This window comes from Moschus berezovskii, chromosome 5 (assembly GCF_049115385.1).
Source record: "Moschus berezovskii isolate FMDL1 chromosome 5, NW_MosBer_1.0, whole genome shotgun sequence".
Taxonomy (NCBI): domain Eukaryota; kingdom Metazoa; phylum Chordata; class Mammalia; order Artiodactyla; family Moschidae; genus Moschus; species Moschus berezovskii.
The window spans coordinates 101,175,278-101,188,528 of NC_142464.1; the positions used below are offsets into that span (position 1 = coordinate 101,175,278).

Genomic DNA, 13,251 nt, shown 5'->3' on the forward strand with positions numbered 1-13,251 from the left:
AAGCCTTTCTTGTTCTGACAGGCAGAGTGAATGGCTCCTTCTACTGTGCTTTGAAATTCCATAATTTGTATATCTTTTCTAGGATTTCGCCTATTTATTAGAGTTCTTCAACATCTGTCTCTCAGCAAACTGTGTACTGGTTAAGAGTCAGAGAGGCATCCTCATTAAAAAGTAGTTTTTTAGTTGCTAGCACAGTGCTGGGCAGAATTAAAAAGGTAATCTAAGCCCTTAGCAACTCTATTAGGGAGGAATGATCACTAAACAGGTTTTAAAGATGAGAAAGTTGAAGCATTGAAACGTTAAGTAATTTGCCCATGGTCACACAGCGGTCAAGCAGTAAAGCCAGGATTTTGAATCTAGGTAGTCAGGTTGTAGTTGTTGTTATGCTTAGTTGCCCAGTCATGTCTGACTCTTTGCAACCCCATGGACTGTAGCCCACCAGGCTCCTCTGTCCATGGAATTCTCCAGGCAAGAATACTGGAGTGGGTTGCCATTCCCTCCTCCAGGAGATCTTCTCAACCCAGGGATCAAATCTGGGTCTCCTGACTGCAGGCAGATTCTTTACCATCTGAGCCACCAGGGAAGCCCAGTCTGACTGTAGAACACATAAATAACTTCATAATAAGAACTGAAATTCTGAAACAACCTTCCTTGGTTGAAAGGACTTAAGCTGTACATTTATTATATATATTTATGCCAACCTGCCAAAAAAACAAGGTAGGGGGGATTTAAGGCACTGCCCCTCATCAGTGAAAAAATTCAGGCAGAAACTGGGTTAACTGATGATTTTATCCTGAAAGAGTTTCCTCAAACAGATGAACCTTTGGAATAAACGACTTTGAGCTTTTGTGAGGAGCATAAAATAACCTACCAACAAAGGCAGGGAGTTCACATAATCAGTTGTTTTCAATATAGGTGAAAGAAGGTGAAGTCCCTCAGTCGTGCCCTACTCTTTGTGACCCCATGGACTGTGCCTACGAGGCTCCTAGGTCCATGGGATTTTCCAGGCAAGAATACTAGAGTGGGTTGCTATTTCCTTCTCCAGGGGATCTTCCCAACCCAGGGATCGAACCTGGGTCTCCCGCATTGTAGGCAGACCCCTTACCATCTGAGCTACCTTTGGCCCCTTTAAATATAAGCATTTGCAAACAAGTCAATAAAATTAAAAACAATTAATAAAACCTTGCAGTCTGGTTTCGTCAATATAACACAAAATGGAGAGCTGGCTTGCAGCTGCCCTTATGGGGTTGGAGCATCTTTTCATTGGGTTCACCTGAGACCTCTGGTCCAGGGCAGTTGCTCTTAAATCCTCCCTCCAGGAGAAGGAACCATATGTCCATATACCAGAGAGCTGCGGATCAAGTATTTCTTCCCCGTCCCTTTGCACAGTACCCAAGGACCTGGTAATCCTAACTCAGTACCCAGGGTGCCTCATGTCTGCCTGACAAAAATTGGTGGTCCTGTCTTACAAAGATCTGAAGCCTAGGGGAAGACACTGGTCAGAACTGAAGAGGTTAGTGCTCTGAGGGTCTATGCTACAGACTGAGGAGCTGCTCATCTTTCTTTCATCGAGTGTGTGCATGTTCAGTCGTGTCCAACTCTCTGCAACCCCACCTTTGCTAGCCCGCCAGGCCTCTCTGTCCGTGGGATTTTCCCGGCAAGAACACTGAAGTGGATTGCCATTTCTCCCTCCAGGGGATCTTCTCCACCCGGGGATGGAACAGTGGCTTCTGAATTGGCAGGCGGGGTCTTCATCACTTGAACCACCTGGGAAGCCCTTTGACAGCTCTTTCATCGTATTCTCATTCCCGGCGGATGGACTTCAGCCTGGGTTGCCTCTAGCCCCTCGATCCCTCCCGGGGCAACCTAGGGTCTGTCTCGCAGCAGCGGGACGCGCACCCGGAGCCCACTCAACACTTAGGCAAAGGTGGCGCAGGGAGTTTGAATCCCAAACCCTTGGGGGCAGAGACAGCTGGAGCGGCAAACCCAAGGCCCCGAGAAAGCCGGGTAGCTTAAGTCTCAGCTCAGACTCTGAGGCGCCCCAGTCTGAAGAGGCGGTTTGTCTTTTCACCTAATAGGCCCAGGATTTCCCCAAGGGCGCAATCCCGTGGGCTGATCACAGACAGCTATCGCCTCACCACACTTTCCCTGCGCTGGGATCCAACGGCTTCCCTCTCCCCGACCGGTCGCTATCCTCCATCACCGTGTCGTCAGGGCATCCCCCCCCCGCCCCCCGCCACCGCGACTCCACGAGGGGCCGCGGTAATCTACAGCACTCCAAACACACCTCGCCATCCCAGCCCCGGCCGAGGCGCCGCGCCACCCCGCGTGCAGCGGGACTCTGCCGTTCTTCCCGCAGCACAGACACGCAGCAATGCCCCAACACCTCCCGGAAAAACCCTTCCCCAGCGCAGGGCAGTCTCCGGTCCCACGCGCTCGGAGTCGCACCCGCTCCAGGGTCACCCGCCTGGCGCCGCCGCCGCCCCGCGCGCCCGCCTCCGGGTCGTGGGGTCGGGTCTCCAGCGATCAAAAAAGGCCGGCCGCGCTCTCACTCGTGCCCAGCTCTCCGGCGACACCCGGGGGAGGCCTCGGCCCCCAAGCTCTAGGGCAGTCAGCAGCTGCTTTCGTTCTCCGGCTGGGACGTCCTTTTCTTCCTCTCTGGCAGGCGGTGGTTAGCGGTGCACGGCTGCAACTACTCCGGCCTCTTCCTCTTCGGTGGGGTCGCCTACCCGGCCGCACGCGACAGTGACAGCTTCCAGCTGCCTGCCTTTGAGTCTCTCCCTTAGGAAAGAGGAATTGTGGAGGGGCAACTCTCCCCTCGCAGGGGTCTGCCCAGCCCCACCTCGGTCGCCCGCCGCACTCCCTAGTGACCCATTCCCCTTTCAAGCCTGTTCCTCCGAGGCAGGGGCGTGCTTGCCCGGGGCTAACTCTCGGCGAGATGATGTCCGCGTGGACCCGTCTCGCCCCAGGACCCCGTCTCCCACTCCGCAGCCGCTCCAGTTACCAGCTTGGGGAAGCGCGTGGCGGGACCCAGGGCTGGGACCTCTGCCCCCAGGCTTTTACTCGGACTCCAGCACGTGGTGGAACGGGGGGTGGCGGCCAGCGCACAGGCTTGGGGGGGCACTCCCGGTGGCACGGGAGCGGGTCCTTGCGGAGCCGATCCCTCGATTCCGGGAGGGCAAGCCGGGCGGCCGGGGCCGGCTGACCAGGGCTGGAGACCCGCCCATCCTCCTCCCTCCCACCGCCTCAGCCAGGGCGCGCCGGCTCACACCCCTTCCTGGGGAAGCAAATGGTCCCTTCCAGGCGGGTGGCCATGTTGCTCTAATAAAGCGGGAGGGGCGGCGGTGTGGGGGCCGTAGATGCTGCTGGTGGCGCGCGGGAGCACGGCGCAAGCAGAGCGCAGCCGCCGGGGAGGCGCGGGGGTGGTGAGCCGGAGCCGGAGCCCGAGCAGCAGCTGCTTGTGTTGGCGGAGAGTACCCGGGCGCAGCCAGAGCCGCCGCTGCCGCCGCGATGGCCGTGGCCGTGGGGAGACCATCTGTGAGTGCTGGGGCCTCGCTTGCCTCGTCCGCCCCTCCTCCGGCGCTGGTGGGGGTGGGGGGTTCCCACTGGCGGGAGGGTGTCGGCGGGGACCCCGGGGGCCGGGGCGGGGGCGCGGGACGGCTGCGGCGGTGGCTCTGGGTGTGTGCATGCATTTGGGCGCGCGTCTGGGGCGAAGGGGAGGGAGAGAAGCCGGGAGTCTCGGCTACTACGTGATGCAACAGTGGATCGCCCCGGTTCTGGGGATGTGGGAGAAAAAGGACCCCTTTGCTGTTTCTTTTTTTTTCTTTTAACAGGGTCGTTTTGGCCACGATGTTTCTCGGCTGCCTCCCTCTCCCCGCGCACACCTTTTCTTTCGTGGCGGTGGAGAAAGGCGCCGGGTGCGGGGCTGTCCTCCCGGCTCCCCCGCGTCGAGGGGCGACCAGGGCGTGGGAATTGTTAGTCCAAGCGCCGTGTCTTAGGGTGGCAGAAGTCGGCTCAAAAATAAAGGAGAGGGATTTCCGTGGTGGCTTCCCCAGTGCCTTGAGAGATTCCGGCACCCACGCCGGTAACCGGGCCCTGCCCAGGATGTGGACAAAAGCCCTAGATACACATACAAAGTTTTCAAAGGGCCCCCTTGTCCGGGTGGGTGAAAGTCTTAAAGCGCTCTGCGGTTGGCAGGCCGGAGGCGGGGGCGCGGGAAGAGGAAGGGATGGCGGGTGCGTGGAGAATCGGGCGCCCTGGGACTGGGGCGAGGGAGCCGGGGAGGGAGGGAGGGGGATGCCCAGGCCGCGAGCTTGCGGGTGGGGCGGGGGGTGCAGGGCTCAGTGGGCGACTCCGGACCCGGCCTGGGCGGCAGCGCGACTTCGAGGGCGCGGCTGCAGCCGGGCTCCTCATCCCGGGTGAAGGGCGAAGGGAAGGGGCGGCGGCGGCCTTTTCCTTTTTTTTAACTGAAAGGGGCAGAGCCGGGTGGGGAAGGCAGAGTCCTTTTTCTTTCTCTTTCCCCCTTTCTTTGTCGCTGTTCAAAGTCCATTTTCGCCCCACGGGCTTTGTGGGCTCTCTGAGAGAGGCTCTTCCCGCTCTGTCACCGCCGGTTCCTTTCCTCTGCTTCGCCTGGTCACCGCTGTGTAGCTGCAGGTGGTGGCTGCAGAGGGTTTGTAGGTATAGACCCAAGTCTCCGGGAGATCCTGGAAGCTCTGAAAGCCCAGAAGTGCAAAATGCAAGACTGTGCTCTCAGACCACCCCCCGGCTCTTCTTGCAACTCCTCCCCCAGATACCCTCTCTTTTTGCACCCCTGCTCATCATTTAGCGGAGTCCCGCTCCGGGTTCTAACCCGGTTTGGTGGTTCAGCTGCCAGAGATGTTTTCTTTTCAAAGGCATTCTCCACCGTCGGAACATGTGCAGTGGTCATCTTGAAGCCTAACTGTGGGTCTTGTAGGCATTTTAAACTCTAATATTTAATGACATACTCTTAAGAATTCAGGTCTCCTCTTGATAATTAGTGGTCATAGATTGTTGTTGCTGAGGGAATTTGCAGAGTCTCTGGGCTGATGCCTTTATTTTTCTGGTGAGAAAATTGAGGTCCAGAGAGGTCAAGTTCATCTGGTTAAATTACCACCCCCCTCCCCCACCCCACCCCCTTCCCCAACACACACACACACACACACACACACACACACACACACACTCTCTCTCTCTCTCTCTCATTTCCAGAGCAGTGATTCAGATAACTAAAATAACAAGTTAATTGGACAGTGGCTAGGAATGCAAATATTCTGTGTGTGTAGGGGGAGGATGTCTTTCAGTGACACCTATTGCTGGTGCATTCTTGGGGCAAGGGGGAGGTGGAAGAAATAATTTGCTGCACATTTTCTATAAATTAGTTAGTTCATATATGTCAGCTAAATAGGAACAGTATGTGGATTTAAGACTCGGTTGTGTGGCCGTAATCATATCCAACACCAGGTCTGCCAACCAGATGTGAACTTAATCCCTCAGAATTCTTGTGTAAGACCTTGCTCATTCAAAAACAGAGGCGACTTTGCAAAGTATATGTGCACAGAGGAGATGCCTGCTTTCACTGCACATTCCCTGTTGTCATTAGAATTAAGATTAAATTGCTTACAGTTTGAAAACAGAAGACTTTTTTTGGATCAAGTTGTGGTTGGGGTGTCAGGAGTTGACTACAAAGTTACGAAATCTGTTCATGGAGCTTGCAAGGAATTGTTGAACGGTTTCAGTTTGTTCATTCAGGTACTGCTCAGTGTAGTATTTGCACTTAGGTCTTCAAAACAACCCCAGTGAACGCAAAAGATTCTCCAAACCCAGCCCCAAGATCTCTGCATAGAGTCCTTGATGGTAGAATTTGCTGCCACCTCCTTTTCACTTATCCAGTCTATGATTTGAACAAAAGAAGGGAAGGGTGTGTTGAGAGAAAAGAATTACTCCAAAGTTGATTGTGAATGAAATGTCTCCCGTTACACCTTTAGAATTAGTTGTTTTTTTTTTTTAAGTTGTTTAGGAAACCATGAACAAATCTCCTTTCCCTACAAACTGCCTCTCTCGTTCAGATTGAAGAAAAGTTCAGTCAAAATAAGTTGCCCTCAACTTGAGACCTACGTTCTTGGACTTGAATATCTTAATCTGATATCCCACGTAAATAGGACATTTTACTGAGCAAAAATCTTTATGTGTCAGAGGTAGTATTTTCTGTCTTCTGAAGTGGTTATATTCAGTTATAACCATTTTAATTTCAAGGCTAAATTAAGACGTCTCAAGTGGATTTGTTGTTGGCTGGGCAACAGGAGCTTCAGTCTGGTGCGATTCTGTTTATTTCCATTTTGATCTCGACCCCTAGCTTTGCCATTTTTCCAAGCATGTTTTTTTTATTTGGCTCTCAGAGGCCCTTGAGGCACATCTGCTGTTTCCAGAGTGTGACTGGTGATTAGCAAGAGCATTTCTTCCCTAGGGATGTGTCCACATTTTGGATGAGTTAGTATTTTGGCATCCAAGTCCCAGGGCAGCTATTATCTTTATTTTAATCAGAGCATGGTAATTCACGCTACTTGGGAAGAGGCTTTAAGTAGCTGATCCTCTCTCTTACGGAGTAGTATTCATCAGGTTATAGGGTCTGAGGGTTTAGAGGGGTTTTGGAGGCTGTTATCCCTAATAGAAGTGTTTAAACTTTTCCAGTGGTGGAGAGTCCTCTATGATATCAAGAAACGTTTTCAAGAACCAAGTTTAATTGTTGTTTTATTCACTGTTCCCAAAGGAATAGAAAATCATGTTTGTTCATTAGCTCATTTAACACTATATTGAACACCTCCTCTGTGCCAGTACTTTTCTAGGTGCTCGGGATACAGTAGTGGACAATTGAGAAATTCCTTTTTACCTGGAGATTTATTTTCTGAAATACTTAGTGTCCATGTGTATTACAGAAACAAACTTCAACAGAGTATGTAAGCCATTTAGGGAGAAAGGAAATTACGTGCCTATTGCTGAATGAATAGCTATGATGCAGGTGATGGATCTTATCTGTTTGAGGGTTATTATCTGTTTGAGGGTTATTATAGGCAGTTCCTAAGATATGGTCTGTCTTCAGCCGGAGGGTGAGGACTGGCAGTGAAAAGCTATTTTCCCTTGTTGTGAAATTGCCATTTTTATGACTTGAGGATGTAGCCCCTGCATGGAGGTCTCTGGTTGTTGCAGAAAGAGTAAATCTTTTGAAAGCTGTGGATTATTTTTCTTTTAAAATATCTTTAGGAATGATGTCTCTACATCACAATGAAAAATCGACCCAAGTAATTGATTAAAAGCTACTCATAATCCCATTGTCCTGATATAACAATACTTAGAGTGTTATTTTCATCCATTTTTTGAGGTTTATACCAGCAAGCATAACCCGTACCATATAAACTGTTACCAAGAAATCAAACTGTTGAATTGGGAGATTGGGATTGACATATATACACTGTAATAAAGAATCTACCTGCAGTGTAGGAGACGTGTTTTCGATCGCTGGGTTGGGAAGATCCCTTGGAGAAAGGAATGGCAACCCACTCCAGTATTCTTGCCTGGGAAATCCCATGGACAGGGGAGCCTGGCAGGCTACAGTCCTTGGGGTCACAAAAGAGTCAGACGTGACTGAGCAACTAAACCATACCAACAATAAAATAGATAACTAATGTGAACCTACTGTATAGCATTCTATTCAGTGCTCTGTGGTGACATAAATGGAAAGGAAATTCAAAAAAGAGGGGATATATGTAAAAAATAAATAAACCAAACTATCTGCCTGGGAAGACCCTGTGTGACTAATTGGACATTCGTATAGTGAAGGGAACAGATGCTTCGTGCTTTCACAGGGGCCACCGTATGTCTGTGTCCAGACAAAAGAACGAATGATTTGGATGGCCTGCTCTGATTAATTACCAGAAGACTCAGTGTCTGTTACCCACTGATGATGGCCACAACTGATAATGATGCTCGGGTTTTGACTCCCTGTGGAGCCAGCTACAGAGTTTTCTGTGCCTGTTTTTCTCTTTGCGGGGCCTCCACTTGGTTGGGGGAGGAGCAGGGTAGGGACCGCTCTTGGATTTTATCATTTTGGGGGAACAGTCTTTCATAGCCTTAGTTAGACTGGCTCACCCGGGGTCAGCCAAGCTGAATGAACCATTATTGAAACAAAGACCCAGTAGATCTAAAGCTTCTATCCTTTTTCCCAAGGAGAACTACTTTGCAATATAATTGATACCCCCCCCTGTTTTGTGTGTATTAGTCTGTTTTAATCCAGATTGACAGAAAACTCCCTTCCAACTAAATAATACCTCTTCTACCCACTCAGGCCTGTTGGCAGCCCATCAGGGCAGCTGCTGTTGAACAGAGAAACAGAACTGATGCTAAGGTGGAATGGACAGGTTTCTAAGAAGAATCCTAGTGCTCTAAGAAGCAAATTTGTGTTATCTCAGGCCTGAGGTAGAAATCAGGTCTGTTGCCTGATATGATCAGACATCAGAGCCACCTCTTCCAGATCCATGAGAGTGAGCATGTCACTCAGGTCAAAGGATGCAGGAAGTTGAGTTGTGTGGATGTACTTTGTCTATCTGCTGGGCTAGGATGGCACAGGACAGAGTGCTATGTATTGATGGAGGGGCCAGGCTGCGCTGGAGAAGCAGGAATGACTTCATGCTCCAAAAGGGCATCTTTGGTGTCTGACAAGGGACAGCTTCGTTCCTGCCTTTTTTAAAAAAATTATGATGTTAAAATTGTTGTGAAAATAGACATAAAATGTGTCTATTTTTGATGACTAATGACTAACATTCCTTTGGAAAGAACTTACACATTTTTTTACTTCCTAGTTTTTTTTTTCCTCGTAGAAGTAGAATCACTATAATACGGATAGGTTAAAAGTGGCCAAACAAGACCACTCTCAACACCCTAATGCATCAGTAGTCATTCTTGGCTTTGTCTGGCTTCATCTTGGCTAATCCATCTGCTTTATCAGATACCTCATGTGCACTTTCTTTGTGCAGGTGCTGAGGTTATGATGTGAGTACTTGAGATGCTGTTCCTGCTGCTCTCATCAAATTTCTCTAAAGGATGAGTAAGCGATCGGATTTAGCAAGGAAAGCGAGGTGGGGAAAAGTGTTCCAAGCCAAGGGAACAGCGTGTGCAAAGCTCAGAGGTGAGGCAGAGCCTCTTAAGGAAATCCAGTGTAGCAGGGACATCAGCATTCAAGATGGGGGATTGGTAGACAGATAGGAGGCTGGGGAGGTGATGGAAAGAGATCACATTACTTTTGTAGTACATTCTTCGGGACATGGGTATTGACTGCACAGCATTTTCAGTATTTTCGATGCTGTCCAGCCACCCCACAACTTACAATAGCCCAGATTCTTGCACTTGGTTGATAGAAGACACTGAAAATCTTCAGAGCACTAATTCTTCAGGTTTCAGGGAAGGTTCAGGGGAATAGATTCCTTTCATGGCCAAATCTAGCCCTTAAAGAACAGAGGAAGACTGAGGAAGGGCAAGGAAAGGAGGAGGGATCCAGTCACAATATCACCAGGTCTTCCTCTGTCTGCTGCTGCTGCTGCTAAGTCACTTCAGTCGTGTCCGACTCTGTGCGACCCCACAGACGGCAGCCCACCAGGCTCCCCCGTCCCTGGGATTCTCCAGGCAAGAACACTGGAGTGGGTTGCCATTTCCTTCTCCAATGTGTGACAGTGAAAAGTGAAAGTAAAGTCACTCATTCGTGTCCGACCCCTAGCGACCCCACGGACTGCAGCCTACCAGGCTCCTCCATCCATGGGATTTTCTAGACAAGAGTACTGGAGTGGCTTGCCATTGCCTTGTTATCTGTATTGAGCTCTTCCTCAAAAGGTAGAACTAAAGTCTTAGACACTGAAGCACCTGAGTCCTAAAGGGTAGGGTGGGGAGAATGCTAGGACTCCTCCCACCTCAGATCGTGTGTTGTCCATAAAGAAAACTAAAAACCCATTGGATCCTATGAAGACAGGAGGAACGTCTTAAAAGCCAGGGTCCTCCTAAGACTTAATCCTTTTTCATTCATCTCCCATTTTCATGCCAGTATAAACTCCATGAATCTCATTAAGGGTGCCCATTAAATTTACTCAGACCTGCTGTTGCAAGGAAAAGGCTTGACTCGCAACTTCTCTGTACAGGAAACCCGTGCAGCATCTTGACTTTTTAAGTGTTTTCTGTTTAAATTACTGTCAAGACAGTTCTCTCTTAATCCTCACAATTCCTAAGAAGTAATGTAGGCAAGGAAACTGAGGTACAAAGAAGTCATCGCTCACCTGATCTGGTACAACCAGTTAGTGGGAGAAATGGGCTTTGGAACCCATGGCTGTTAACCAGCGTGCATACAGACCTACTGTTTGTGTTGGTCAGGGAGACTCAGTTCTGTTGAGGTAACAAACTGCTCCCAAGATCTGGTGACTTACTCAGCAGAGGTTTGTTTCTCACGCAGAGTCCCTGTCTGTTCCTTCCTCTGAGATCCTCTCCATGCTGAACTGACCCTTGGGCCCAGCTGAGGGAGTGTCCTGTCCTCTTCTCTGGACGTTGCCAGTCTGGTAGCAGAAGAGAAAGAGGCAGGCTGAACCCTGAACTGACTTTCCAGGCTCTTGGATGAGTCACTTCCAGTGTGAACCTCACTGGCCAAAATAAATGGTCATTTCTAAATTCAGCAGGATGGAGGTGGATAGTCTTCCACAGAGAGGGGCTCTGCTGGTCACATGGCCAAGCTGGATGGGATGGGGGAAGTCAACCCTCTCCTAGGGAGGGCCAGTGGTGGTGTTTAATAGCGAGATTTCACCATACCTGGTGGCTCAGACAGTAAAAAATCTACCTACAGTGTAGGAAACTGGGTTTGATCCCTGGGTCGGGAAGATCCCCTGGAGAAGGAATGGCAACCCACTCCAGTATTCTTGCCTGGAGAATTCCATGGATGGAGGAGCCTGGTGGGCTACAGTCCATGGGGTCACAAAGAGTTGGACACGACTGGGTGACTAACACGTTCCCCTTCCTAGTCAGGGCGTCTTCTGGAGAGCCAAGTGTCCTTATTTTGTATAATCGTCTCTCGGTCTGTTTGATTTCTGTGATTTCCTGCTGGATTTTGTAAACTGAAGAGAGAGGGAGAAAGTGTTCAGCCAGGATGAACTGAAGGCTGACAGTGTGACTGTTCCTGTTCTTTCACAGTGAACTTCCAAGTAGCATCATCACCAGATAAGGGATGGGCGGTGACCTTCTCAAAGACCTTCTGTGCTGCTCTCTGGTGGCCCCAGCTCTGGGACTGTGCTCTCTGGGAACTGGTTTTGAGGCCATTAGGACTTCCAGCTGCTTGATAGGCTGATTTCCCTTAGGATGCTTCCAAATAATTCTTTTTTTCCCCAGGCTTGTCTGTTCCTAAATGCAGATACATCTATGACCCCCTTCCTTTTTGTGTTGTTTTCTCTCTACTGAGAGATACTAGCACAGTTGTCCCTCGGTGTCCGTGGGAACTGGTTCCAGGATCCCCTTGGACCCCCAAATATGCGGATGTTCAAGCCTCTTATATAGAATGGCCTAGTGTAGTCTGCCGGAGAAGGCAATGGCAAGCCACTCCAGGACTCTTGCCTGGAAAATCCCATGGACAGAGGAGCCTGGTGGGCTACAGTCCATGGGGTCGCTACTAGTCGGACACAACTGAGTGACTTCACTTTTCACTTTCACACATTGGAGAAGGAAATGGCGACCCACTCCAGTGTTCTTTCCTGGAGAATCCCAGGGATGGCGGAGCCTGGTGGGCTGCCGTCTATGGGGTCGCACAGAGTCGGACACGACTGAAGCGACTTAGCAGCAGTGTAGTCTGCGCTACGTATCTAGACTCACCCAGCCGCTGATGTGGTCCCTGCAGACCACTTGGATGGAGGACTGTATGTATGCAGCATTTCGGTTAAGAATGCGGTTAACTGCTGGAGGAGTCCTTGGGTATCAGCTCTGCCATTTGACCTCCTATATGACCTTAGACAGGTTACCTCTCAGTCCTCATCTGATTACAGTGCGTGCTCAGTCGTGTCTCACTCTTTATGACCCCATGGATGTAGTCCACCAGGCTCCTCTGTTCATGGGATTCTCCAGGCAAGATTACTGCCATTTCCTCCTCCAGGGGATCTTCCCGACCCAGGGATCAAACCAGTGTTTCCTGCATCTCCTGCATTGGCAGGCAGATTCTTTACCACTGAGCTGCCTGGGAAGCCCCAAATAATTACAGTACCTTGCTCAGAGGTTTACAGGCTTAAATGAGTTAGTACACCAGGTGCTTTCAGTGATGCAGTGCATTTTAATTCCAGCTGTGCCCTGCTGACCTCTGGCAGGCATAGGCCTCATCTCTACAGCTTTCTTCCCTAAGCTTTTCTGCTGTAGCCACTTGGGTTCTGCTTAGCTATTCTGACCTATGTACAAATCTGGATATCCAAGGTTGTTACTATTCCGTGGGCCCACCTTTGACTGCTGGGGATGCAAGCTGGTAGAGAAATACTTCTCTCTTTTGTTACTAAGTTGGACAATTCTGAAACACAGTAGATAGGGCTCCTCAAAGGGTCCACGTGGGCCCCAGCCCATAGGAATGACTGGCTCCATCCTTTAAGATGGTGTTGCTCTTTCCCTGTTAAACTATTCCAGGTCCCCACTCCTGTTCCTTGGGATCACTGTTCAAAATAGCTATGTGCACACACACTCTTGTCTCAGTTTTCTGCATTTTTGGGGAAAACTGGGTGAAAACACCTTGTTTCCTGGTTTGGGTCCCTTTTTTTGCCTTATGCAGATGAGGGAGCTTGCATGTTACTTTTGTAACGAAACAAAACACTCTGGACATAAAAAAAATACAGGTTGACAACAAACTGATCTTTTATCAGATTTTTACTATTTACTAGCAGTCAGACTTCAGATTTCTGTAAAAACTGGTCTTAGGAAAAAGGCCTCTCTCTCACCTAAACTTTTCTATGATTTTCTTCCCTAGATCCTTGGAATGGAATTCTCACACTCCCCAGTTTGCAGGTGCTTTTTCTGAGTGTATGGAGCCCAGTTTGTGCTGTAACTTGTTTATCATACTGATTTCAAGTCAGTGACATATATTTTGTTACCTAGAAACTAGATACAGAATGTACGAGGGAAGATGTGTGTGTGTTATTTTTCCTTGTGATGTCCCTTTTTATTTAAATAACGTTTAGAAAG

At 49.6% G+C, this 13,251-nt stretch overlaps 1 protein-coding gene across 7 annotated transcripts in view; it reads left to right on the forward strand.

The window, feature by feature from the left end:
* SEPTIN11 (septin 11) overlaps positions 1-13,251 on the forward strand; it is a 132,557-nt gene that overhangs the window by 25,783 nt on the left and 93,523 nt on the right. For 5 of the 7 annotated variants that reach the window (XM_088836404.1, XM_088836403.1, XM_055433977.2 and 2 more), the window contains exon 1: positions 3,370-3,537. The exons of the other annotated variants lie outside the window; for them this stretch is intronic. In XM_088836404.1, coding sequence (XP_088692530.1) covers positions 3,511-3,537 — 27 coding nt within the window. In that variant the 5' untranslated portion in view covers positions 3,370-3,510. Of the gene's footprint in view, positions 1-3,369; positions 3,538-13,251 lie in introns of those variants that run through there. 7 annotated transcript variants of the gene reach the window in all.